This window comes from Vipera berus, assembly GCF_964194415.1.
Source record: "Vipera berus genome assembly, chromosome: 2".
Taxonomy (NCBI): Eukaryota; Metazoa; Chordata; class Lepidosauria; order Squamata; family Viperidae; genus Vipera; species Vipera berus.
Window position 1 is genome coordinate 181,709,588 of NC_138203.1, and position 24,438 is coordinate 181,734,025.

General features: G+C 42.4%; 1 protein-coding gene across 4 annotated transcripts in view; it reads left to right on the top strand.

Moving 5' to 3' along the window:
- The window catches only part of PRKACA (protein kinase cAMP-activated catalytic subunit alpha), an 84,344-nt gene that overhangs the window by 37,437 nt on the left and 22,469 nt on the right, over window positions 1–24,438 (top strand). For all 4 annotated transcript variants that reach the window (XM_081319528.1, XM_081319526.1, XM_081319527.1 and 1 more), the window contains 3 exons: window positions 18,092–18,153; window positions 21,580–21,708; window positions 21,798–21,896. In XM_081319528.1, coding sequence (XP_081175654.1) covers window positions 18,092–18,153; window positions 21,580–21,708; window positions 21,798–21,896 — 290 coding nt within the window. The remainder of the gene's footprint in view (window positions 1–18,091; window positions 18,154–21,579; window positions 21,709–21,797; window positions 21,897–24,438) is intronic.

The window sequence follows — 24,438 nt, forward strand, 5'->3', positions numbered from 1 at the left end:
AAGCAGCACGCCTCCTCCAATTTCTGGCCTCCTCCAATGATACTGAAACTTGATCCACTCCTGTAACTTTCTCATCTGTCTGCATTGTTCCTTCAGCACCTTGTAAATTCTCTCTGTGTCGCTGAGACTCTCCCTCACCTTTCTTCTTTGTAGATTCCAAAAGTGGTATGGGGACTGCTTTTAAAACATTACTGTAAAAATCACGTGCCTGAATCTTCGTAGTAAGACGATGTCTCATACCTTCATAGGTCACCACCATACCCACTGGTATCTCCCATCTGTACTTGATATCACGTCATCTTAGTTCTTGTGCCAAAAAAGCAAATTTCTTCCTTCTACTTAAAATTCTTGGAGGGATCTCTTTTAAAATCAAGACTTCTTGCTCAGCAATTGCAAATTCAGTATTGTAGGAGGCTTGAATAACCTCATTTCTAATCGCTCTCTTTGTAAAATAAACCACCACATCTCTGGGTAATTTCCTTTGTCTTGCAATCCACGAATTAACACGGAAAATTTTATCTATATCTTCCATTATTTCATCTGCTGATCGCCCCAGCACCCCTTCCAAAGCCTCAGAAACTATTTTCTTCAGATTTTCTTTAGGATCTTCTTTTAAGCCTCTGATTCTCACGGCAAACTCCATCTGATGATACTGTACCAAGGTCAAATCACAATCAATTTTCTCCACCACATTTTCGGTTTCTGTCATTTTTACTTCTAATCTAGTATTATTTTGACTGAGATCTTCCACTCTTTCATCCAAACGCTCAATACATATAGCCATGCCTTGAAATGCAGATAAGATGTCTGCCCTTATTTCTGTGAATTTCTCTGTGATCTTTTCATCCATAACCTCAGCTGGTTTTTCTGTTAACTTCTCATCCAACTTTTCATCCATTATCTCAGCTAATTGTTGCAATTGCTTTTCCATAATCTCTTGCATCACAATCTGCAAATCTTGTAACTGTAAGGGCTGATGCAGGTACGGGTGCAGGGGGCAATAAAGCTTGCAACGAAGACTGCTGCACCAGAGAAACCCCAGCACTTCTAGAAACTTTAAAAGATGTAGCCGCCATTTTCACCCACTATTGTCTGCTACGCACTTTCACTTTCAAGCTCAGCAAAATCCATTGAGTTAAAGATCAAAAGTCCACTTTCACCTGGATCTCCTGCATCGCTCTGCCTGCGTCCAAGTTCTCCAAAATTCTTTCTTGCTAGCAGGGATGGTTGCAGACGCCTTGTTCTGCTCCAAAAAACCCGGAGCAGAAGCGCCTCGCAGTCCGGAGCATACCCAGGCTTCGGGGGGGCTCAATCCTTCAGCCGCCAAAACTTTAAGTTCTGGTGGCCCCGGAGAGCTCTACCCCTACCTGGGCGCTCACCCCCTCCTCCCGAGGAGGGGGGTTCCGAGCCGCCGAAACAGCTGATCGGCGCTGTTTTCGGCGGCTCTATGAAGCCGCGGGGCTGACAGCCTAAGAATGGCTGCCTCCGGCGACGCCTTGCCATCCGGAAGTGTAGGATATATCTCTCTGTGTGTGTGTGTGTGTGTAAATTTAAGTCCAATATGGTCAAGATTGGGACTGGTTGCTGCAGCCAAAGAACTTATCACAATCGTGCCAATGTCCATTGCTGAGCACCCAAAATCTGATGACATAACTTGGAGAGGGACAGACTTATGAACTTTGAATCCAGGTCATAAGTACCTTTTGGGAGTCCATCATAACTTTGAACAGTCACTAAGCAACCGGTCATAAATTGAGGATAGCCTGTATGAAAGTTTCTTCAAAGCAGTCTTCAAGCTGGATAATTCACACAGGCTGCTTAGTGGTAAGTGAGATCAAAGTGAGCAAATGCATATTATTCCCTGATAGGACAAAAACAACAACAACACCTTACTCTATACACATACATGTGGGATCTAAATTACAGAGAGGGGGGGTCAGCTGACCTGGGGGTCAGCTGATTGTGCTGCTGGATTTATAGCTGGCTGACCGGCTGTACTCAGTGTGTGGTCCTCAATGGAACCGCATCTACATGGAGGGAAGTGTGTAGTGGGGTGCCCCAGGGCTCTGTTCTGGGCCCAGTGCTCTTCTTCATCAACGATTTGGACAAGGGGATAGATGGGGAACTCATCAAATTTGCAGACGACACCAAGCTGGCAGGAATAGCCAACACTCCAGAAGACAGTCTTAAGATACAGGAGGATCTGGACAGACTTGAACACTGGGCGCTATCTAACAAAATGAAATTCAATGGTGAAAAAAGTAAGGTTCTACATATAGGCAAGAAAAATCAAATGCACAGGTATAGTACAGATGGTATCTTACTCAATAGTGAGAGGGATCTCGGAGTCCTAGTGGACAATCACTTCAATATGAGCCAGCAGTGTGCTGCAGCTGCCAAAAAAGCCAAAACAGTGCTAGGCTGCATTAACAGAGGGATAGAATCAAGATCACGTGAAGTACTAATACCACTTTACAATGCCTTGGTAAGGCCACACTTGGAATACTGCATCCAGTTTTGGTCACCACGATGTAAAAAAGATGTTGAGACTCTAGAAAGAGTAGAGAGAAGAGCAACAAAGATGATTAGAGGTCTGGAAGCTAAAACATATAAGGAATGGCTGCTGGAATTGGGTATGTGTAGTTTAACGAAGAGAAGGACGAGGGGTGACATAGCAGTGTTCCAATATCTCAGGGGCTGCCACAAAGAAGAAGGAGTCAAGCTATTCTGCAAAGCACCCGAAGGCAGGACAAGAAGCAACGGATGGAAACAAGTCAAGGAGAGAAGCAACCTAGAACTAAGGAGAAACTTCCTGACAGAACAATTAACCAGTGGAACAACCTGCCTCCAGAAGCGGTGAATGCTCCAACACTGGAAGTTTTTAAGAAGAGACTGGACAGCCATTTGCCTGAAATGGTATAGGGTTTCCTGCCTGAACAGGGGGTTGGACTAGATGACCCCCAAGGTCCCTTCCAACCTTACTACTATTATGATTATGATAAAACAGATATGACTGATTATGAAAGGAATTGCAAATGAAACTTAACATTATACTTTGGTAGTCTTACTCTCAGAATACCATGCAATTTCAAGCCTAATTTCAGAATATACATTGTAGAAGAATGTATAGGAAAAAATAAAGAAATGCATAGATACTGGAAAATATAGAATATATACCCATGCATTTTGGTAGGAACTTCCTTTAAAGAAAGTCTTAAAGACCATTTACCAATGCTGTGAAGAGAGAGAGAGAGTATGTTTCAAAACATTATCATTTGAGGCTGAACAATAACATGACAGCAAATAAATTCAGGGCAGTTTTTAGTTAATTACTGTTTTATGCAATGGATAGTGAACTCAAGGGATTCACTGCAGGAAATTTGGCTAGCTGTTTCCGAAAGGCTTTAAAACAGTATCATGTATTGCAGGTAAATCTATTAATAGCTATAAATCATACAGATTATAAACGAATTATATCTCTGCTTGCCAGAGGCTGTGACAAACAGTGTGGAATAGCAACTGAGTCTATTTTCTTTGGTTTGCCATTGTTGGAAAACAATATTGGACTAGATCAGAGTATACAGCCCGAGGTCCTACTGTAGGGCCTTGCCCATTATTATCTGAAGCTCCCAGCACTTTATTTGACAATCAAGCTGTGGCTCTTGGAGCAAATACATAACACCCTTGTATTTAATACTGCAGAGGCAATCCTTAACATATTTATGTCTGAATAAGGGTGCATCGTAGTCACATAGAATGATACTGTACATTGCACATTTGACTGCAATGCATATTTCATCTGGGAGAAGACTCCCATTTCCCCAGGTATAGTATAATAAGAGTAAAAATAAGTGTTTGCTTATGAATATGTTTATCCTGCCCAGAGTCAAGGCAGCATATGCGAGATGGACAGATTTTTGTCATCCAAAACTCACAAGTTAGGATAAGGCTGTAGCTTTAACAAATGTCCTTCTCCCTTAGCCTGAGAATATGGTTGAGCATAGGTGTAAATACTCTTGGTCCAAGTTCTCCTGTGTCTGCTACACCACAATGACTGTGATAACATAGATGAAGGCTAGGGGAACATTGCATAAAATATGGATTGTGTAGGAAGCTCTCTGTTATTAAATAGTCTTTTGGACCATAGGAAATAAATCTTGACATGGTTTATACATTATGCTTACCCAGTTTAGTTAAATAATAACTGCATTCACAATGTGTGAAGCTTCCTTATTATTTTTTAAACAAGTTTTATTTTCCAATTGTACATCAAGATGTCAAGATATTTAGAAAGCAACGTGGTGATTGGGTAATTAATAGTCCAATAACAAAATCATTTGTACATATCTCAGGTTAGATCACCAAAGGTTCCCTCTCTGTTTCCCATAATTACTATATCACAATCAGGTTAATACATTTCTAGTTATAACACAATCAGTTAAGATACTGTATTTATCAATATATTTTACTTATAATTATCATGTCCTATTTTTTAAATTTCTACTAATTTTCAATTACAGTGCTCCAGTTTAGTCTTTAAGGTCCATAGCATTTAATTTTTGGGTAACCCAAATTTCCCATTTCATTACATAATAGTTGTCATATCTAACATACACATAATGCTTAATTAAATACATTCTTATTTATTTCAGAAATATATTTCACAAAATATATTCTATTTGTCATCCTAGTACCTCATCACTTACTAATAAAGTATCCTTTATTGTCTCAATCCAACTTCCATATTATAATCCACTGCGTTTGGATTACTGCAATTCTCTTTACATGGGGCTGCCCTTGAAGAGCACCCGGAGTCATCAACTGGTGCAGAATGCGGCCGCGCGGGTGGTTATGGGAGTATCTCGGTACTCCCATGTTACTGTTCTGTACCAGCCTGCTACCGGCCTTGCAGAAAAGGCAACCCCTTTACAGACGGCAAGAGGCTGGAATACGTCTGCCAAATTTATTACAAAAACAAACAAGACACCAAGATACCGGAGCTTTGAAACACTATCTGAGCGGTTGCTTTCAGCAAACCAGCCCTCCCCAAACATTCCCTTTATAAAGAGTTCAGGGCGTGGCCTCTCTCTGCCTCCTTCCGAGAAGCCCCACAGCCTTCCTCTGTTTACTCCTACTTGACTGCCTCCTGCGTCGGGCGTCCTTGAACAGGGCCAGCTGTGGGTCATCTTCATCCACACTGTCAGGCTCACACAGCTGGGTCTCCATGGTGACCAAGTGGGAGGGGCCTGCCTGAGGGCTATCATCAGCAAGATCTTCAACCCCCTCAGCAAGGTCTTCAACACCCCCCTCCTCCTCTGATTCGTCCGACCCAACTGCCAAACCCACAGGCTGACCCTGAATCACAACACTATCCCGCACCGCAGGGCCCTTCCCCCGGGTCTGCCGATCCGGATGCGGTCGGGATGGAAATTGTTCATGAAAAGCGGTCACCAACGCAGGGGCATGAACGGCGGTCGCGTCTTCCCAGGTGAAGTCCTCTGGTCCGTAACCTTTCCATTCAATCAGGTACTGGAAACGACCTTTCAGCCAACGGGAATCCCTGATGCTGGCGACCTCGTACTTGGGGGTGCTGCCTCCATCACGAGGTCCTGATGGGGGAGGTTCCGCTCGGCGGAGTGGACAGGCCGGTTGCTCGGGGACCAACAGAGACCGATGAAAGACTGGGTGCACGCGCAGGGAATGTGGCAGAGTTAAGCGATAGGCGACCGGATTGATGACAGCCTCGACTGGGAACGGTCCTAAATATCGGTGATCTAACTTTCTCACCTGCCGTGTTGACGGTAGATTCCTGGTGGACAACCAGACCCGATCTCCCACCGATAGTGGAGGCGTATCCCGTCTTGACCGATCAGCAAACCTTTTGTAATCGGCCTTGGCCTTCTCTAACTGACGTCGCACCAATCGATGGATCGCCTGTAACTCTGCCATGAAGTCGTTCGCTGCCGGCTCCGGTGAGTCCACGGGAGAAAGGGGGAAAAACCGGGGGTGATATCCCACGGCCAAGAACGGTGTCATCTGTGTGGAGGTGTGCTGCGAATTGTTAAATGCAAACTCAGCTATGGCCAGATAGTCCACCCAATTGTTTTGCTGCAGATTGACGTAGCAGCGCAGATATTGTTCCAGGATACCAATGACCTTCTCGGTTCCCCCGTCAGTTTGAGGATGATGCGCGGACGAGAGGCAAATCTTGATATCCAACGCATGCATCAACTCCTGCCAGAAGCGGGCTGTAAACTGGGCCCCCCTATCAGAGACGACTCTATCAGGGAGGCCGTGCAGCCGAAACACCTGCTGAATGAACATACGACTAGTGGCGCGGGCTGACGGTAAGCCGCGACAGGGGATGAAGTGCGCCATCTTGGTCAGCATGTCCACCACCACATACACTGTCGTAAAACCAGAGGATGGGGGTAAATCCGTCAGAAAGTCCATGGACACAGCCCCCCAGGATCTTTTGGGTGTCGGCAAAGGCTGCAGTAATCCAGGCGGGGCCCCTGTCGCTGACTTGGCCTGCCTGCATGGGATGCAGGAGGTAACATAGGACTGGACGTCGTGTCGGACTCGGGGCCACCAGAAGGTACGGGAGACCAGGTTCAGGGTCTTGAACAGGCCAAAATGCCCCGCCGCCGGGTTATCGTGACACTGGCTGAGGATGAGTCCCCTGAGTGGCCCTCCCGGAACGTAGAGCCGGTCACGATAATACAAGAGTCCATCCGTGACCGTCCAAGGAGAATCTGGCCCCACCTCCTCCTTCCGCTGAGCCACCCACACCTCCTGCTGCTGTGCCTCCCGGATCCGAGCCCGTATATCAACCGGCTCCCGCACCGCAGCAAAAGACTCGACGGGGATCACTGTCCTGGGCAGAAGCTTGTCTTCCACTCGGGAATATTCGGGCTTCCTGGACAGAGCATCCGCTCTTTGATTGTGCCCGCTAGGTATGTACCGAACCCGGAAGTCAAACCTCGCAAAGAAAAGAGACCACCGGATCTGGCGTTGGTTCAAATTCCGAGCGGTCTGCAGGCTTTCCAAATTCTTATGGTCCGTCCGGACCTCGATTTGATGCGCTCCCTCCAGATGATGCCTCCAGGCCTCGAACGGCGCTTTGATGGCCAGCAGCTCCTTCTCCCAGATTGTATAATTGCGCTCCGAAGGGTTAGGTTTTTGTGAATGGTACGTGCAAGGGAAGAGGGTACCGCTGGGCGTCGTTGCCTGGAGTAACACCACCCCAATGGCAATGTCGGAGGTGTCCGCCTCCACGACAAACGGCCGTTGCGGGTCAGGATGCTTCAAGATGGGCTCCTTCATGAAGGCTTCCTTCAAAATCTGGAAAGCCTGTTGTTCTGGAGCGTTCCACTGGAACCGAGTCTTCTTCTGCAGGAGCCGGGTGAGGGGGGCTGTCAAGGCAGCAAACCCAGGGATGAAAGTTCGGTAATAGTTGGCGAACCCAAGAAGTCGCTGAACATCCTTCACACGACGCGGGGGTTGCCAACTCTGCAAAGACTCAACCTTACTCGGCTCCATGGCGATGCCCTCAGGAGAAATGCGGTGACCCAGGAAATCGATGGTCACCCGGTAGAACTGGCACTTTTCCAACTTGGCAAACAGCCGATGTTCTCGGAGTCGCTGCAGGACCTGATGGAGATGCTGATGGTGCACCTCACGCGACGGGGAGTAGATCAGGATGTCATCCAAGTAGATCACGACAAACTGATCCAACAAATCCCAGAAAATGTCATTCATGAAATGCTGAAACACGGCGGGGGCATTGGTCAGGCCAAACGGCATCACCGTGTACTCAAAATGTCCATAGCGAGTACCAAACGCCGTCTTCCACTCATCACCCGGCCGAACCCTGACGAGGTTGTAAGCTCCACGCAGGTCCAGTTTCGTGAAGATCTTAGCCTCCCGGAGTCGGTCCAAGAGTTCGGGGATGAGGGGCAGCGGGTAACGATTGCGCACCGTGATGGCGTTAAGTTTCCTATAATCGCAGCAAAGCTGTAATTCGCCCGACTTCTTCTTAACGAAGAGCACGGGTGCAGACACTGGCGAGGATGAGGGCCGGATGAAACCGCGAGCCAAATTCTTCTCCAGAAAGTCCCGCAATGCAGCCAACTCGGGGTCCGACATGGAGTACAAACGCCCCACTGGGAGAGGCGCATCAGGGACTAAATCAATGGGGCAGTCATAGGGCCTGTGCAGGGGTAATTGATCCGCCTCTGTCTCGCTGAACACATCAGCAAAGTTGGACAGTTCAGGAGGCAAGGAAACCCCTGGGGAACCCTCCACCTGGCTGGCACAGATATGGCGGGAGTGGTCCACGCACTGCAAGCTTGGGAAGGTGACCAAGTTCTGTGACCAATAGATCTGTGGGTCATGCGCCCGGAGCCACGCCAGTCCCAGGACCACGGGGAAATGCAGATCTGAGGTGATATAGAACTGGATGGCCTCCACATGGGAACTGATGGCCATACATAATGGTTGCGTGGCGGCCGTAATAGGCCCAGACAGGAGCACTCGACCATCGATAGTCTCCACTAACATGGGCAGATCCACCGGGCACTGGGGAACAGCCCATTTGGCCACAAATGCTGAGTCCATAAAATTTGTGGTGGCCCCAGAGTCAATTAAGGCATGGACTGGAATCCCCTCTGGCTTGCCAGGAAGGATCAGACGTGCCTCCAAAATCAAATGCCGTGGAGGTCCACAGGCAGCATTGGAAAGACGTCGCTCAGTGTTGTTGTGGGACGCCCGATCTATCACACCGTCTAGATCGGGCTCAGGGCGTTTCCCGACAGAAAAGTAGGGGACTTTCTCGGGGCAGGCTCGGTCACTGATGCCCGCTGTCGCTTCTTTGGGCAAAAAGCAGCCAAATGCCCAGGGTCCCCACAGTAAAAACACAACCCCCCCATCGTCGTCTGTTCATTTCAGTCACCGATAGACGAGACCTGGCGGCACCCAGCTCCATTGGCTCCTCCCTTTGAACTGGGGGCTCACGCACAACAGGGGCTGCAGGGGTCTGTGGGGTGGCACGGCAACTCCTTCGCTGCTGCAACCGAGCATCGATCCGCAGGCAGAGATGGATCAGCCCATTCAGGTCTGAGGGAATATCCACACGGGCCAGCTCATCCAACATCTCCTCCGACAATCCAATTCAAAAGCTTCGGGATGCCACGCATGGCGACTAAATTCCTAACCTGGAATGTCAATGGATTAAACTCACCACAGAAGAGAAAGAAAGTTTTTCAATATTTAAAACAATTTAAGATTGATGTTATATGTTTGCAAGAAACGCATATTAGGGCTATCATCAGCAAGATCTTCAACCCCCTCAGCAAGGTCTTCAACACCCCCCTCCTCCTCTGATTCGTCCGACCCAACTGCCAAACCCACAGGCTGACCCTGAATCACAACAGTTACACCAGTCCTGCGTGAGCTGCATTGGCTTCCAGTTGCCCTCCGGGTGCGATTCAAGGTGCTGGTTATAACCTTTAAAGCCCTACATGGCTTAGGCCCAGGGTACTTGCAAGACCACTTGCTGCCATTGTCAACCTCCCATCGCCCGGTTCAGTCCCACAGTCGGCCTCCTCAGGGTGCTGTCGGCCAGGCAATGCCGGCTGGCGACCCCCAGGGGGAGAGCCTTCTCTGTGGGCGCGCCGACCCTCTGGAATGAATTGCCCCCAGAGCTGCGGATGACCCCTGACCTTCGGTCCTTCCGCCGTGACCTGAAGACGTGGTTGTTCCAACAAGGGGCCTGGACTGACTACAGTTTTAATTAGCTTTTTACTGGTTTTTAAATTGTCATATAATTATTGTATTTATTGTTTAATTCTTTTTTTAAATTTTCTATTTTATGTTTTTAATTTTTATGCCGCCCTGAGTCCTTAGGGAGAAGGGAGGCATATAAATTTAATAAAATAAATAAATAAATTCAAAACTATATTCTAATAGCTAATTTTCATTTCCCTTGTAAATCTAAATCCTAAATATTAAATCAAATAATATCTTTTAAAGTCTCTCCTTAGCCCATTAAGTAAAATTTTAGGCCCTTCCATTATAGATAAAAAAACACCCCATTTTTTAAGTCTAACTCTGGCTTTCTTTTTGTGCCAAGCAGGCTTCCATACCAGTGTTCTTAAATCCTCAAATGGATCTCCCTTCATTCCTACAGATGTTATTTGAATCAAGGAAGACCATCCAGTTGTCAGTTTTTCAAAGGAGCTGGCCCCTTTGTAATCATTGAGTTGTTGCTCTAATAGTTCATATCTCTGTATTTGGATTGGTGTATTTGTCATCAGTTCGGTCTGGTCTTCTTCTTCCAGTTTCATCTGGCTTGAGTCAGAGGTCATGTCCAGTGTTGTAGTAGTTGTTTGGTTGTCTAAGTTTTCAGTATGCTGTATTTGTGAATCTTTAGGCCCCTCCATCTTAGTGTTGTTTTCTTCAGCTTGTGTTGTTTTTTGAGTTGTTGATTCTATAGTTAAAATCAAGGCTTGGCTAACGAAGTTCTCAGTAGATTGTACTTGTTCTTTAAAGTCCTCTGTCTTGATAATAATTTCTTCTTCTTTGTTGATTTTTGGATTGTAAGTTCATCAGTTGAAATCAGGGCTTCATTCATCTTTTCTTCGTCAGTCCAAAACAGCAGCTCCGGATCAAACGGAGGGGCTGCCGCCCCTCTGCAATCAATCGGAGGGCCTCCTCACGGTCGTCAGCCCTCCAAGACGACTTTCGACCCTTTTCAGGATCTCCCAACAGAGGAAAGCCGGGCGGCAGAAAGAAGAGCTCTCCCCGCATGTACACCAGCGCCGCGAGCGCAAACCGGAAGCCAAGCTTCCTTATTATTAACCTTATATGTGATTGTGGAGTTGTTGCTTTGTTTTTCTTTGTGTTGTGGGGGTGAGGAGTAGACTTGGCAAGTTCTGTAAAACCAGCCTCTCTGGGTGGTCAGTGATTCATTGAAATGGGCAAACCAAGAAAAGGGATTTTTCAGGAACCAGCTGAAGGGTTATGTGATCACAATCGGTGTCTTAAGGTAAAAGTCTTTTCCAAAATATAAGAAAAAATAAATTACAAACGAGTGGCAGCGGGTCAGTTGCTCACATCGGATTTCTGGGACGACTTTATTTTGTCCTGGTTGGCCATCTGAACTTTAAGAATTCAGACTCATATATAAGGGAGGAAAAGGATAAATCTGACTCTTAAGCATTACATCTTTATTAATGTATTTTTACTATGAAGACACATATTTTTATACAATGATGTTTATGAACTTTTAATTTTCTCTAACCTAGAAGCTGTAGCATGAACCAAGTAGCATGAACTTTGTCATGGACTGAACTCAAATGTGAGGAGTTTTGTCTTTCATCCCAACTTTCCCACTCTGTCCAACTGATCTGTTTAAAGAATACAGTAGCTGCTAAGGATACCCATTTATAATTTATATACTGCTGAATCTTATGATTCACATTGGTTCAATTCTTCCCCTGCTAAAGGTAACAAGAGAATAAATGTGAGGATTTAATTGGGAGTTATTTCATGTTGTTCCAGCATGATTGCCTGCCTAAGGGTAGGGGTCAAATTGGACCCAGTGTTGAGCCTGGTCTTAAGGCTTGTGATATTTTGCCATAAACTGAGGTCCTTCTGGTTATAAAAGTAGTGAATGCTCTAAAGTAGAGAAGGGAACTGCTAATCTAGATGGTCATACGGAGCCTAAGCCTAATACAGAGATAGCACGTAGACGAGAACAAGTTGCCTGGTTTTTCTCTGTAATACAAGAAATTGCTGTGGGGGCTGAGAAAAGAGCTGAGGGATCTGTTCAGAAAAGTGTATGCTACTGTCTCTCTGTAATGAAAAAAGATAAAGTAGGTCAGACATGCTGAACTGCCGCTGCATGTCTGCATATCTCGGGAAACCTCTCTTGCATTGTGAAGACACTGGGAGGATGGCTATGGAAACATTGTGGATTGTGCTCAGCAGCATTGTTCTTAAGGCAGCAGGTAGCTTAGTGCAATTCTTTCAAAAACGTGTGTTTTAGAATTTATTTATTTATTTTGCCTTCTGGGTTTCATATTGAAAGAAAGTGCAGTTCCTGTGATATGGGGAAAGAATGAAAAGCCCTTTTTTCTAGCAATAATAATGGCAGCACAAACCTCTTTCAGTAAGTAAAGAGAAAATGTATGTGTGTGAAAAAGAGCTGAGAGTCAGGGTTCTGGGAATGTACTTCCAGCCCAGGTTTCTATAGCCAGTAGAGAACTGAGAAGGGCTTTATTTTACTGCACCTGTCCATTTTATACTAAACCATAATATGTTTGTCCCTAAGAGAGGGCCCCTGAGGATACAACTTCTAAGTGTGTGTGCGTGCATGTGTGTGTGTGTGTGTGTATGTATGTGTATGTATGTGTATATATATATATATACAGTCATGGCCGAAATTGTTGGCACCCCAGAAATTTTTCCAGAAAATCAAGTATTTCTCACAGAAAAGTATTGCAGGAACACATGTTTTGATATACACAGGTTTATTCCCTTTGTGTGTATTGGAACACAACAAAAAAAGGGAGGAAAAAAAGCAAATTGGACATAATGTCAAACAAAACTCCAAAAATGGGCCGGACAAAATTATTGGCACCCTTAACTTAATATTTGGTTGCACACCCTTTGGAAAAAATAACTGAAATCAGTTGCTTCCTATAACCATCAATAAGCTTCTTACACCTCTCACCTGGAATTTTGGACCACTCTTCCTTTGCAAACTGCTCCAGGTCTCATTGGAAGGGCGCCTTTTCCCAACAGCAATTGTAAGATCTCTCCACAGGTGTTCAATGGGATTCAGATCTGGACTCATTGCTGGCCACTTCAGAACTCTCCAGAGCTTTCTTGCCATCCATTTCTGGGTGCTTTTTGACGTATGTTTGGGGTCATTGTCCTGTTGGAAGACCCAAGATCTCGGACGCAAACCCAGCTTTCTGACACTGGGCTCTACAGTGCGACCCAAAATCCTCTGGTAATCCTCAGATTTCATGATGCCTTGCACACATTCAAAGCACCCAGTGCCAGAGGCAGCAAAACAACCCCAAAACATCATTGAACCTCCACCATATTTCACTGTAGGTATTGTGTTCTTTTCTTTGTAGGCCTCATTTCATTTTCGGTAAACAGTAGAATGATGTGCTTTACCAAAAAGCTCTATCTTGGTCTCATCTGTCCACAAGACGTTTTCCCAGAAGGATTTTGGCTTACTCGAGTACATTTTGGCAAACTGTAATCTTGCTTCTTTATGTCTCTGTGTCAGCAGTGGGGTCCTCCTGGGTCTCCTGCCATAGCGTTTCATTTCATTTAAATGTCGACGGATAGTTTGCGCTGACACTGATGTTCCCTGAGCCTGCAGGACAGCTTGCATTCCTTTGGAACTTGTTTGGGGCTGCTTATCCACCATCCGGACTATCCTGCGTTGCAACCTTTCATCAATTTTTCTCTTCTGTCCACGACCAGGGAGATTCGCTACAGTGCCATGGGTTGCAGACTTCTTGATAATGTTGCGCACTGTGGACAAAGGCAAATCTAGATCTCTGGAGATGGACTTGTAACCTTGAGATTGTTTATATTGGTCCACAATTTTGGTTCTCAAGTCCTCAGACAGTTCTCTTCTCCTCTTTCTGTTGTCCATGCTTAGTGTGGCACACACAGACACACAATGCAAAGACTAAGTGAAATTCTCTCCTTTTTATCTGCTTTCAGGTGTGATTTTTATATTGCCCACACATGTTACTTGCCCCAGGTGAGTTTAAAGGAGCATCACATGCTTGAAACAATCTTGTTTACCTACAATTTTGAAAGGGTGCCAATAATTTTGTCCAGCCCATTTTTGGAGTTTTGTTTGACATTATGTCCAATTTGCTTTTTTTCCTCCCTTTTTTGTTGTGTTCCAATACACACAAAGGGAATAAACCTGTGTATAGCAAAACATGTGTTCCTGCAATACTTTTCTGTGAGAAATACTTGATTTTCTGGAAAAATTTCTGGGGTGCCAACAATTTCGGCCATGACTGTATATATATATATATATGTATATATATGTATATATATGTATATGTATGTATATATATATGTATATGTATGTATATATATATGTATATGTATGTATATATATATGTATATATATGTATATATATATGTGTATATATGTATATATATATATATATATATATATATATATATATATATATATATATATATATATATATATATATATATATATATATATATAATAAAGGTAAAGGTTCCCCCGCACATACGTGCTAGTCGTTTCCGACTCTAGGGGCCGGTGCTCATCTCCGTTTCAAAGCCGAAGAGCCAGCACTTGTCCGAGGACATCTCCGTGGTCATGTGGCCGGCATGACTAGACACCAAAGGTGCACGGAATGCTGTTACCTTCCCACCATAGTGGTCCCTATTTTTCTACTTGCATTTTTTACGTGCTTTCGAACTGCTAGGTTGGCAGAAGCTGGGACGAGTAACAGGCGCTCACTCTGTTACGCAGCACTCGGGATTCGACCCGCCAAACTGCCGACCTTCTGATCGACAAGCTCAGCGTCCTAAATCACTGAGCCACCGCATCCCTTTTATATATATATATATACTGTATATATACTGTATATATATATATTTATATATATATATATATATATATATATATATATATATATATATATATGTGTGTGTGTGTGTGTGTGTGTGTGTGTGTGTGTGTGTGTGTGTGTACACACACACGCAGTTCGAAATATATATCTTTGTTAGTAATCCAAAAAAATTACACAAATAATGAGTTGACTACAGCTTGTTGATGGCCTTGGGTTAGGCTGATACAGGCAATAAGATTTGGCCCGTATTTGGGCCTTGCAAGGTATTCTAAAAATACTTAACAAATACTTAACATATATATACCGTATATATATATATATATATATATATATATATATATATATATATATATATGTATATATATATATATATATATATATATATATATATATATATATATATATATATATATATATATATATATATATATATATATATATAAAATAAGAAAAAAGCCTTCTTTATTGCCGAGCTTTCGTCAACTAGTTGTTGACATCATCAGAGCAAGGGCTGAATGATAACGGAGCCAGTACATACAGTACACTTATATGATAGTTATAACGGTCAAGCTGTGGAATGTGGGTGTGACATGTTCATGACACGCTCACTCGTATATAACCACGGTGGTTCCAGCTGCGAAGTTTGGAGACTTTCCTAATACAGCAGCGAGAGCATAAATAGACACCCTTTACTATTCAAGCAGTACTACTTAGTTTTGTCTTGTAAAATTTGTCTTCCATTTCCTAATTGTAACTTTGGCAAGATGCCATCGCTCAGATGGAGACTTTGGCATGAGGAGTTAGTTGCCTGATTACTTAAGCTGTACAGACTCAGCCTGGAGCTACATCCTTTGCTTTCTAAAGCCCATTCTTCTTATATTGGCAGATCTCCATAAACTTTGAGCTATTTCATGGCAGGACCCAAAATTTTATAATCAACAACAATATAAAGCTTACATAATGGACAGAATGAGGATATGATTATTTGTCTTATAACCATCCCAAATTGTTTAAGTGGTAGTTTTAACTAATTTAAGTAATTAAGTTTTCGGCTCTATTCCTGTTCCAGATTTGCCCATGAAGGTAACAACATTAATTATCTTTATTTTACTGTTGTATAATTACAGCAGAGAAAAGGGCTTAGGTTTTTGGATTATTACCATTAAGAAAGAAAAAACTCTCCCATCATTCCCTCAAATGGCTTTTGGAAAGCCTGTCTGGCTCTGGAATTCCCACTACCGTAGACATTGCCTTAGAAACATAAGCACATAACCAGTGGCTTGCAGGATGAGATTCCTGGCTCAACTAGTCCAGCTCTCTGTTCTCACAGTGGCCAATCAGCTGCACAAGGAAGCCCACAAGTCTTCTAGCAGATGGTCTTCAGAAGCAGGCCCACTGCTATCAAGGCTAATAGACATTGATTCCCATGACTTCTGTGTATTGGTCCAACCCATTTTTGCAGCCAGTCAAGCTTGTAGCAGATTCCAAAGTTTAATTACGTGCAGTATAAAAAAAATATCTTCCTTTTCTCTGTCCTGATTCTTCCAGGATTCAGTTTTATTGGGAGATCATCTTGAGTATGCTTTCTCAAAATTAATCTTTGACACTCAGTCCTAATTGTGTGGTCTTGTAATTTGATAGAAAGATTTTTTTTTCAATTGAAGCATTGCTGGGATAATAAATACTTGCAGATCTCAGGAGGGATCTTATTCCAGAAGACAGACGATGTAACAGAGTAGCAGCCGGGCAAAAACCTTGGGGGATAGGCAGTCTCTCGAATAATTGGGCCTACAGTGTGTAGGGCTTTGTGGATAATAACCAGCACCTTGAATCGGACCTGGAAGTACACAGGTGACAAAGTAGAGCTTTTATCTGTTCATCCCAAAACATGCCCACCACTGCCTGTTCCTTTACATCTGGATTAGTTGAAGCTTCCGAATGGTCTTCAAGAAGAGCCCCATGAAAAAACATGTGATATTGAAGCTATGAGGTTACCAGGGCATCATCCTTCTGCCCGAAGGACCTCCCGATCTAGGAAGAGGTGCATCTGGCACACCAGATGGAGAAGTGCAGAGGCCTTTTTTTTGGCTACAACTGCCACCTGCTCTTTGAACAGGGGTTGTTGAGTTCAGGGTGATCCCCAAACAACACACCTTAAGTGGGGAAGTGCTACTACTCGGAGGAAGTGTACACTCCTTGGTACCAAAGAACATATGTGAGACGAGTTACCTTTTTTCCTATGTCCTATTGCTTAACCCTGAAATGTTGCAAGTAATCTGGTTTGTGGTATGTGGCTACCAGAGAGAAAGAAAGCGAATGCATATTTTCACACACATATTATGATACGATGTCTAATTATTGCTTTAAACATATAAACATTACTGTAGTTGCCGTTTCCCGTGAATTTGTGGCAACTGCAGGATGCTTAAAAGGAGCATCTTAGTTGCAAGTACTTCCCTTTTTCTCAATAGTTTGGGGGTGACTTATGACCAGTTTTCACACTTGTGAACATTGCAGCATCCCTGTGGTCATATGATAAAAATTCAGATGCTTGGCAACTGGCTTTTCTTTGTAACAGTTGCAGTGTCCCTGGGTCATGTGATCGCCTTTTGCAACCTTCCGACAAGCAAAGTTAATGGGGAAACCAGATGACTAACTTACCAACTGAGGTGATTAACTTAACAACTGTAGCAAGAAAGGTTGTAAAATGGGGCAAAACTCACATTTATCAAATGTCTTGCTTAGCAACAAAAAAAATTGGTCTCAATTGTCATAAGTTGTGGACTACCTGTACTTTGGTTTAGTTATCATCTTGGTGGCATCTCTGAAGAAATTTCTAATACCGGTAAATAAATGTTGATACCTCCGCAATATTGGGACTTACATTGGAGCTGCAAAAAATCAGTGTCGAAGAGTTAGTGTTTTCTGCCATCTAATGGCCATCCATATTTTTGTAACACACAGAATTCAACCCACTAAGTATTATGCTCTGATAGGCCTCTAGATGAGCAATTGTAATCCAGAACAGAGCTGATTACAGTAGCTTTTTTAATTCTTTGGATTGGGTTTGGGGCTCTTAGAGTAGTATGGATTTAGTAGGTAAGTCTTTATCATGTGTTCAGCCATTGATCAATCGTTGGTCATTTCTGATCCAGAGTATAATAGCCGAATCCTGGAGAGACATGTATGCTATTTTCTACAGTCCTGGAGACAATGACTCCTTACAAGTCAGACTTGTTAAAAGAGGCTCCTGGTCTATTGAATGAATCTAGTATTCATCAATGTGCCACTCAAAGGGGAGAGAGAGAGCGAGCCTTGTTTAAGAGGGACTCTTGCTTCCCATTGAAGCCTCCTCAATTTATATTATTCAACAATTAAGGTCTTCAAGCATTTTTCTTCCTTTTCAGCATTGTTTCTTTCCCTCTGCTTTCTTACAGTGAAGGAGTTTCTTGCAAAAGCCAAAGAAGAATTCCTTAAGAAATGGGAGAATCCATCACAGGTATGGTGGTACTCTTGTATTCCTCATAGTCAACTTTTCATTTTTATTTTTTTTTCTGTAGGAGTAATGAAATGAAAATTGTTTTTCAGCCCAATTTTAAAATGACAATGGGTGTGTAAAGGGAAGCAAAAATTATTACGTTTCCATTGGACTGAAATTGCCTTTAAACAAGTTTGTCAAGAATTCTAACGATGTCTTATAAAATGCTGCACACCTAAAAAAAATCAGTGCCACAGTGTAGATGTACAGTTTGATGGTGCTCATCTCCTTTTGGATTTTTTGAATCTTTGCATTCTCTTTATGACAGCTTCACGTGGGTCCAACTGTTACACAAAGAAAACAAAACCCACCAGTTTGGAAATCGTTTCATTTATTTCATAACAGAATCGTCCAACATGTCATATTGTCAGTATGAAAAAAATAATCACCCCACCCCCATCAGTCAGTTCAGTTGAAAGGATATCAGTATGCTTCCATACTTAATGGAGGCATGTTCTATGAACAAATGAGTCAAAAGTGAGACTTTTCAGGCAATTTCAATGTTAGTAAGTATAGTGGTTACTATTCATTGCATTCATGATTATCTCATGAATCTGATGCCAACTGTCAGACGTAGAGTGGCAGAGTACTTTGCAATATATTTTTTTGTCCCAGAACTAGGACAACTGACCACCATGAAAAGGAAGCAGGAATTCTCTTTATATTAGAGAATTCCACATGAGAACATCATGCCCTCTGTCTGAAAACTGAAATACAAATGGATCAGGAAGACAGTAATCCTAAACTCGCAAGCAAGAATGCAAGATAATGGAATAAAGAAGAACAAATTCAATTTTAAAATGGTCAAATAAAAGTCCATACCTAAACCCCCATCAAACTATTGTGGCAACACTTAAACATTTTATGCTAGAAAATCCTTTGATGTAGTTGAGGAGAAGGAATTTGCCATGAAGAAATAGACCCAGGAATGGGATAACATTAAATGGCTGGGGAATTCTGGGAGTTGAAGTCCACAGGTCTTAAAGTTGCCAAGGTTGGGGACGGCTGCATTAAATGACCAATTGCAAGAAACATTTGACTGCAATTACAGAAATTAAAGATAGTGTAATGCACTGAATGTAGGACATTATTTTTTTCATACTGGCAGTTAGCATGTTTCCAGAAAATCTGAAAGGTGGCAAATAGTTTTTTAACAAAAGTATAATGCTAGATGTATGAAAACAGGCTACTGCTAAGCTTGTAAGCCGCCCTGAGTCTTCGGAGAAGGGCGGGATATAAATGGAATTAAAATAAAATAAATAAATAAATTTTTTTTTAACTGTGAACAGTGTTGTTTTCTTTTTTTTTCTTTTTTTAAATATATATCCAATTTTATTTTCCCATTTCTTCCACAAGTCAACAAATATATTGCCATACATAGATACATACACGTAAGTTTGGGTGCTGCTCGTCCATTTCCCCTTTCACTGTATCCACCCTCCTTCTCTCTCTTCCCTCTTCTCTACTTTCTTTCTCCTTTCTTTCCTACTTCCCTCTTCTTCCTCTCCTTTCCTCTTTCTCTCACCACTCCCCTCCCGTTTCTCCCCACTTCTCCTCCTTTTGCCCTCCAACCTTCCTACTTCCTTCCCCCTCCTGTACTCTCTTCCCTCTCTCCTCTCCTTTCTTCCCTCCCATTCTTCTTCCGATACAATTCAGGGGTAATGTCCGAGCAGCTCCTCTCCTTAGATTTCCAATGTCTATATTAGGTATGATAATATCCTTATCTCATTTTTCTTCCATCTAAATTAGTGTTAGGTGTCTTTTAAGCATATTCTCTTTTTCACCCACTCTAAAATTTCCCCAAATTTCATAATACTCTGACTCTGTCTTATCTTTAATTATCATTGTTAATCTATTCATTTCCGCACATTCCATTATTTTCCTGATCACCTCTTCTTCTGGAGGAGCTTTCAGTGCCTTCCAGTTTTGTGCAAACACAATCCTAGCTGCAGTGGTTATATGAATAGTCAAACATGTGTTCTCTTTGCTATATTTCTCTGGTAAAATACCCAACAGGAATATTTCTGGTCTTAATTCTATACGTTGTTGTATCATCTTTTCTATCCATGATTTGATTATGTTCCAATAGGTTTTAGCTTCTGCACACGTCCACCACATATGATAGAAAGAGCCTGGTATTTGATGGCATTTCCAACATTTCATAGATCTGTCCTTAAACATTTTAGCTAGTCTTTCTGAAGACATATGCCATCTGTAGAACATCTTTTACATATTTTCTTTATACACTGTCACCATTGTCAGTTTATAGTTTCTTTCCCACAATTGCTGCCATCTATCTAGTGTTGTTTTCAAAGACCTTGTCTTTGTAAGAGCTTGTCAGAAACCTCTCCTCAGTTACTAGTACTTTCACCAGATGCAAACATTTTGATGTCTTGATGTTAATATGAAAACTAAATTGCTCTATCCAGGGAAATAGAGATTCTGAGGTTAAAAGTTTAGGTTTTCAGTTGATTTCAGATTTGCTATTTTTATGGAAATGAATTGAAAAACTTTATTTCAGTAATTACCCAACACAGGAAATGAATACTGATTATACCTGAAGTGTGAAAAAGTAGACTGAAAACGTAAAATTCAAAAGCAGGAAAAGCAGCTATGAATCCGTGTTAAATGTTCAGTCTCATTATAGTATACTTACATATTTAGGGTTCCTGATCTTGTGATTTAAAGTTTGTTTAGTGTTTTATATGTAAATAATCTTGAAATCTATATATCTTTTTTTCTCTTTGAAGGACATTATTTTCCATAAATATAGTTTGTGGGCGCTAACTGTCACTAAGAATCAGCAGTATTTATCAGGATGGTTGTATGTACCAGGAGTGGACAAATGACACAAATTGTTCAAAAATGTTCAGTTGTCAGCAAACCATGTTCTAAATAGCAAAATGTAGTTCTCAACCTCAGAGTCTAAAAGAGGCAGTATTTTTTTTTCTCAGTTTCACTATCTGCTTTATGCCTGATTGCCTAACTAGTGCATTGGGGATTTGTTACACAGTTACACTACAAACTTCAGGTGTTGGTAGTCTACTCTTGGTGGATTAAGTTTGCTTCTGGCTACTAGTCTACAGGAAAGTTGTTATTTCTTTCACTGAAAGGATTTGCATCATGTGCCCTCTAGTGGTGGAATCCCAACTCTTCCAAATCCTACATAAGATATTGGTAATGGATGAAAGTAATAGTTGAACTCTTGGCTCTAACACAGAAGTGGGGAACCTTTGAAATCACCTATAATATAGCAAAGGAAGAGGGCTATCAATCAGATGAAACCTAATCATTCCGCATCTCAAACCTTTGTCTCCCCAAATGTAATAGTTGTAGCCCGTTATATGAAGCCATTTCCCCCCTCCCCCTTTCCTTCTCCTTTTGCAGAACACATCCAATTTGGATCATTTCGATCGGCTCAAGACCCTGGGTACCGGCTCTTTCGGGCGCGTGATGCTTGTGAAGCACAAGGAGTCTGGAAATTATTTTGCCATGAAAATCCTTGATAAGCAGAAAGTGAGTCTGGGCACGCTGATGATCTTTGCTTTGCAAAGCAGGATTGAAGAGGAAGTTGTGCCTGACTTGATCTTGTTTCTGTATTGTAGGTTGTTAAACTGAAGCAGATTGAGCACACCCTCAATGAAAAACGCATCCTTCAGGCTGTGAACTTCCCATTCCTTGTCAAGCTAGAGTATTCTTTCAAGGTAGGTAATGTCAAGTAACAGTCTTTCTCTCTCACCTGCTGGATGCCTAATTCTCTGAACATCTGTTACTCCAAAGTGATCAGAAATTTTGGCTCCCAGGAAGAATTTTCCTTTCTAAAGGCAGCGAGCAGATGAACAGAGTGAGTATCTTCACATAGCGTCCTCTGCAATTAAAACACATACAGACACTTAGCAAAACCTATGCTCGTCATAAATTCCCTGCATGTAGTAGAAGGGAAAGAACAGCTCTCAATGTTGAAGTGCCAGTCCTGGAAATAATTCTGCCCCCGAAATGAATGTGCAACACTCTGAAATTTGCATAAAATATCTTAGTGACAATTTCATCGTGGCAGCCTAGAAATGGAAAACTTTGAAAGGACGAATATGAAACTGCCATAGTGAGCATGTAGGTTTAGGATATGTAGCATGACATCGTACTGCTGTAAAGGCTTGACCATTCAAAATGCTCTAAGGCAAGGGTGTCAAACTCGCAACGTCACGTGACATGTCGTAACATATCACGATTTTTTCCCCATTGCCAGAGCTGGGTGGGCGCGGTTTCGGCATGATGCATCTGGCCCATGGGCCGGCAATTTGACACCCCTGCTCTAAGGGTTTCTGTTATTTAACCCACCTGTCAGACCAGATTATAAAAAGCCATTAAGCTCAACCTATTTTTGCTATAAAGTACAAAATGAGTTTTGAAATCCTTCTGGTATTTTCCATGTTTAAAACATAAGATGGGTTAAAATGGGTTGATATTGTGTCTGGGTTTTACTAAAACCTTGAGGTCCACCAGAAGCAGAAGGATGGCCTTTCCACACAACAAGTATCTATTGGAAATCACCAAAAGGCTTACCAGAACATCCTGACCTGCCTTTTGCACATCTATGAGCTAAGATTATGAGTGTAATACTTGCCTGAAATCATGCCCAGTTAAGAACTGCACTGGTTATTTCTCCAAGCATTGCAGTCCTTGACAATAAAATACCACTGTTTAATGACTCAATCTGTCTGAGATGTTGTACATAGTTTATACAGCATCAGAACTGTACAGCTTGTACAAGGGAAAGGGACACATTGATAAATTAAAAATCACTATGGACTCTAAAGGAATATCTTCCTGCCAATCTGCTGTTCCATAGTAATGGCAGGGCTGGAGGTGGTGGTAAGGCTTAGAGATGCTAGGCAGTGCATCTTTTGGGGTAGTGGGTAATAGTGAACTTATTACTTTGTTAAAAACACCCACCAGGCTGCACAAAACTCTTTGGTGAGACACATGATGGACAAGCCTGATATACTGTATAACATCTATTGACTCTAGACATAAGGATTGAACCTTGATTCTAAATAATTGTTTATTTAGCAATTACTCACTTTTAAATTTATGGCAGTGACTTCCTAGCAGCAATATTTAGGACTGAGCTTTTTACGTTAAAACATATCTGTGCTTATCTAATCCATCCCATTGCGGGTGAGAATAATGTGTAGAACTGAAATAGAGGTGGTAGTCAATTTCAGCAGTGTATGAAATAGGTTCTTATGTTACTTCTTAAAGTTGCAATAGTATTAAGGACATAGAATGCAAGTGGTCTTCAAGTTATGATCACAATTGACTAAAATTTCCATCCCTAAGCAAGAATGTTGCCCTGTTTTACAATCTTTCTTCCTGGTTGTTAAGTAAGTCTGGCTTCCCCATTGACTTTGGATATGATCCAGGGACACTGCAACTGTCATAAATGTGAACCAGTCGCCAAGCATCCGAATTTTGATCATGTGACCATGGGGATGCTGCAACACTCATTAAGTGTGAAAAATGGTCATACGTCACTTTTCAGTGTTGTTGAAACTTCAAATGGTCACTAAACTATTGGTTGTAAGTTGAGGACTACTTGTACATTCTGTTTTTCATAATGACCTCCAAATATCGTTGGTGTGGCATAAACAGCTGAGCACTTTAGAGTCTTTTTTTTTGGTTAGTTGTATACAGCTGAGACCCAATTTTTGTATAAGAAAAGTTTATTGGGTTGGGGGGTAATGCACACCACTTTACACTATTTCAATAGAACTGAGTTTGCCATTTGGTTAGTCACTCATTTTAAAGAGATTCTTCTAGAACTCTTATAATAGTATGAAGAGCTCGTTCATAGAAAATGGAGGTAAAAATGTCTGCTTTTAAAAACAAATCTGTCAAGCCAGAATTTAGTTTGTGCACATATGTGGTATAAATGAATAAGGATGAAGAACAGTTTGCAGGACTGCTGTGAGGAGCATTCTAAGCATCCAATGGATGAAGAAGTTGCTTCTGCCTGCTCCAAGTTGAACTCTACTTGTGCAGATCTCATGGAGTTGACTAAGTCATGGTCTGACTATGTGATTTGGGAAGAGATCGAGTCCGTTGGTCCTGAGAAAGTGGACAGAGTTCTCAGGACTGTGAACTTGGCCACCTGTGTATTACATCTGTGTCATTCCTAGATGGCCAAGGCTGCTTGGGAAGTGATGTGTTGTTGAGTCCAAGTCATGGTTTTCATCCATGGGGTGA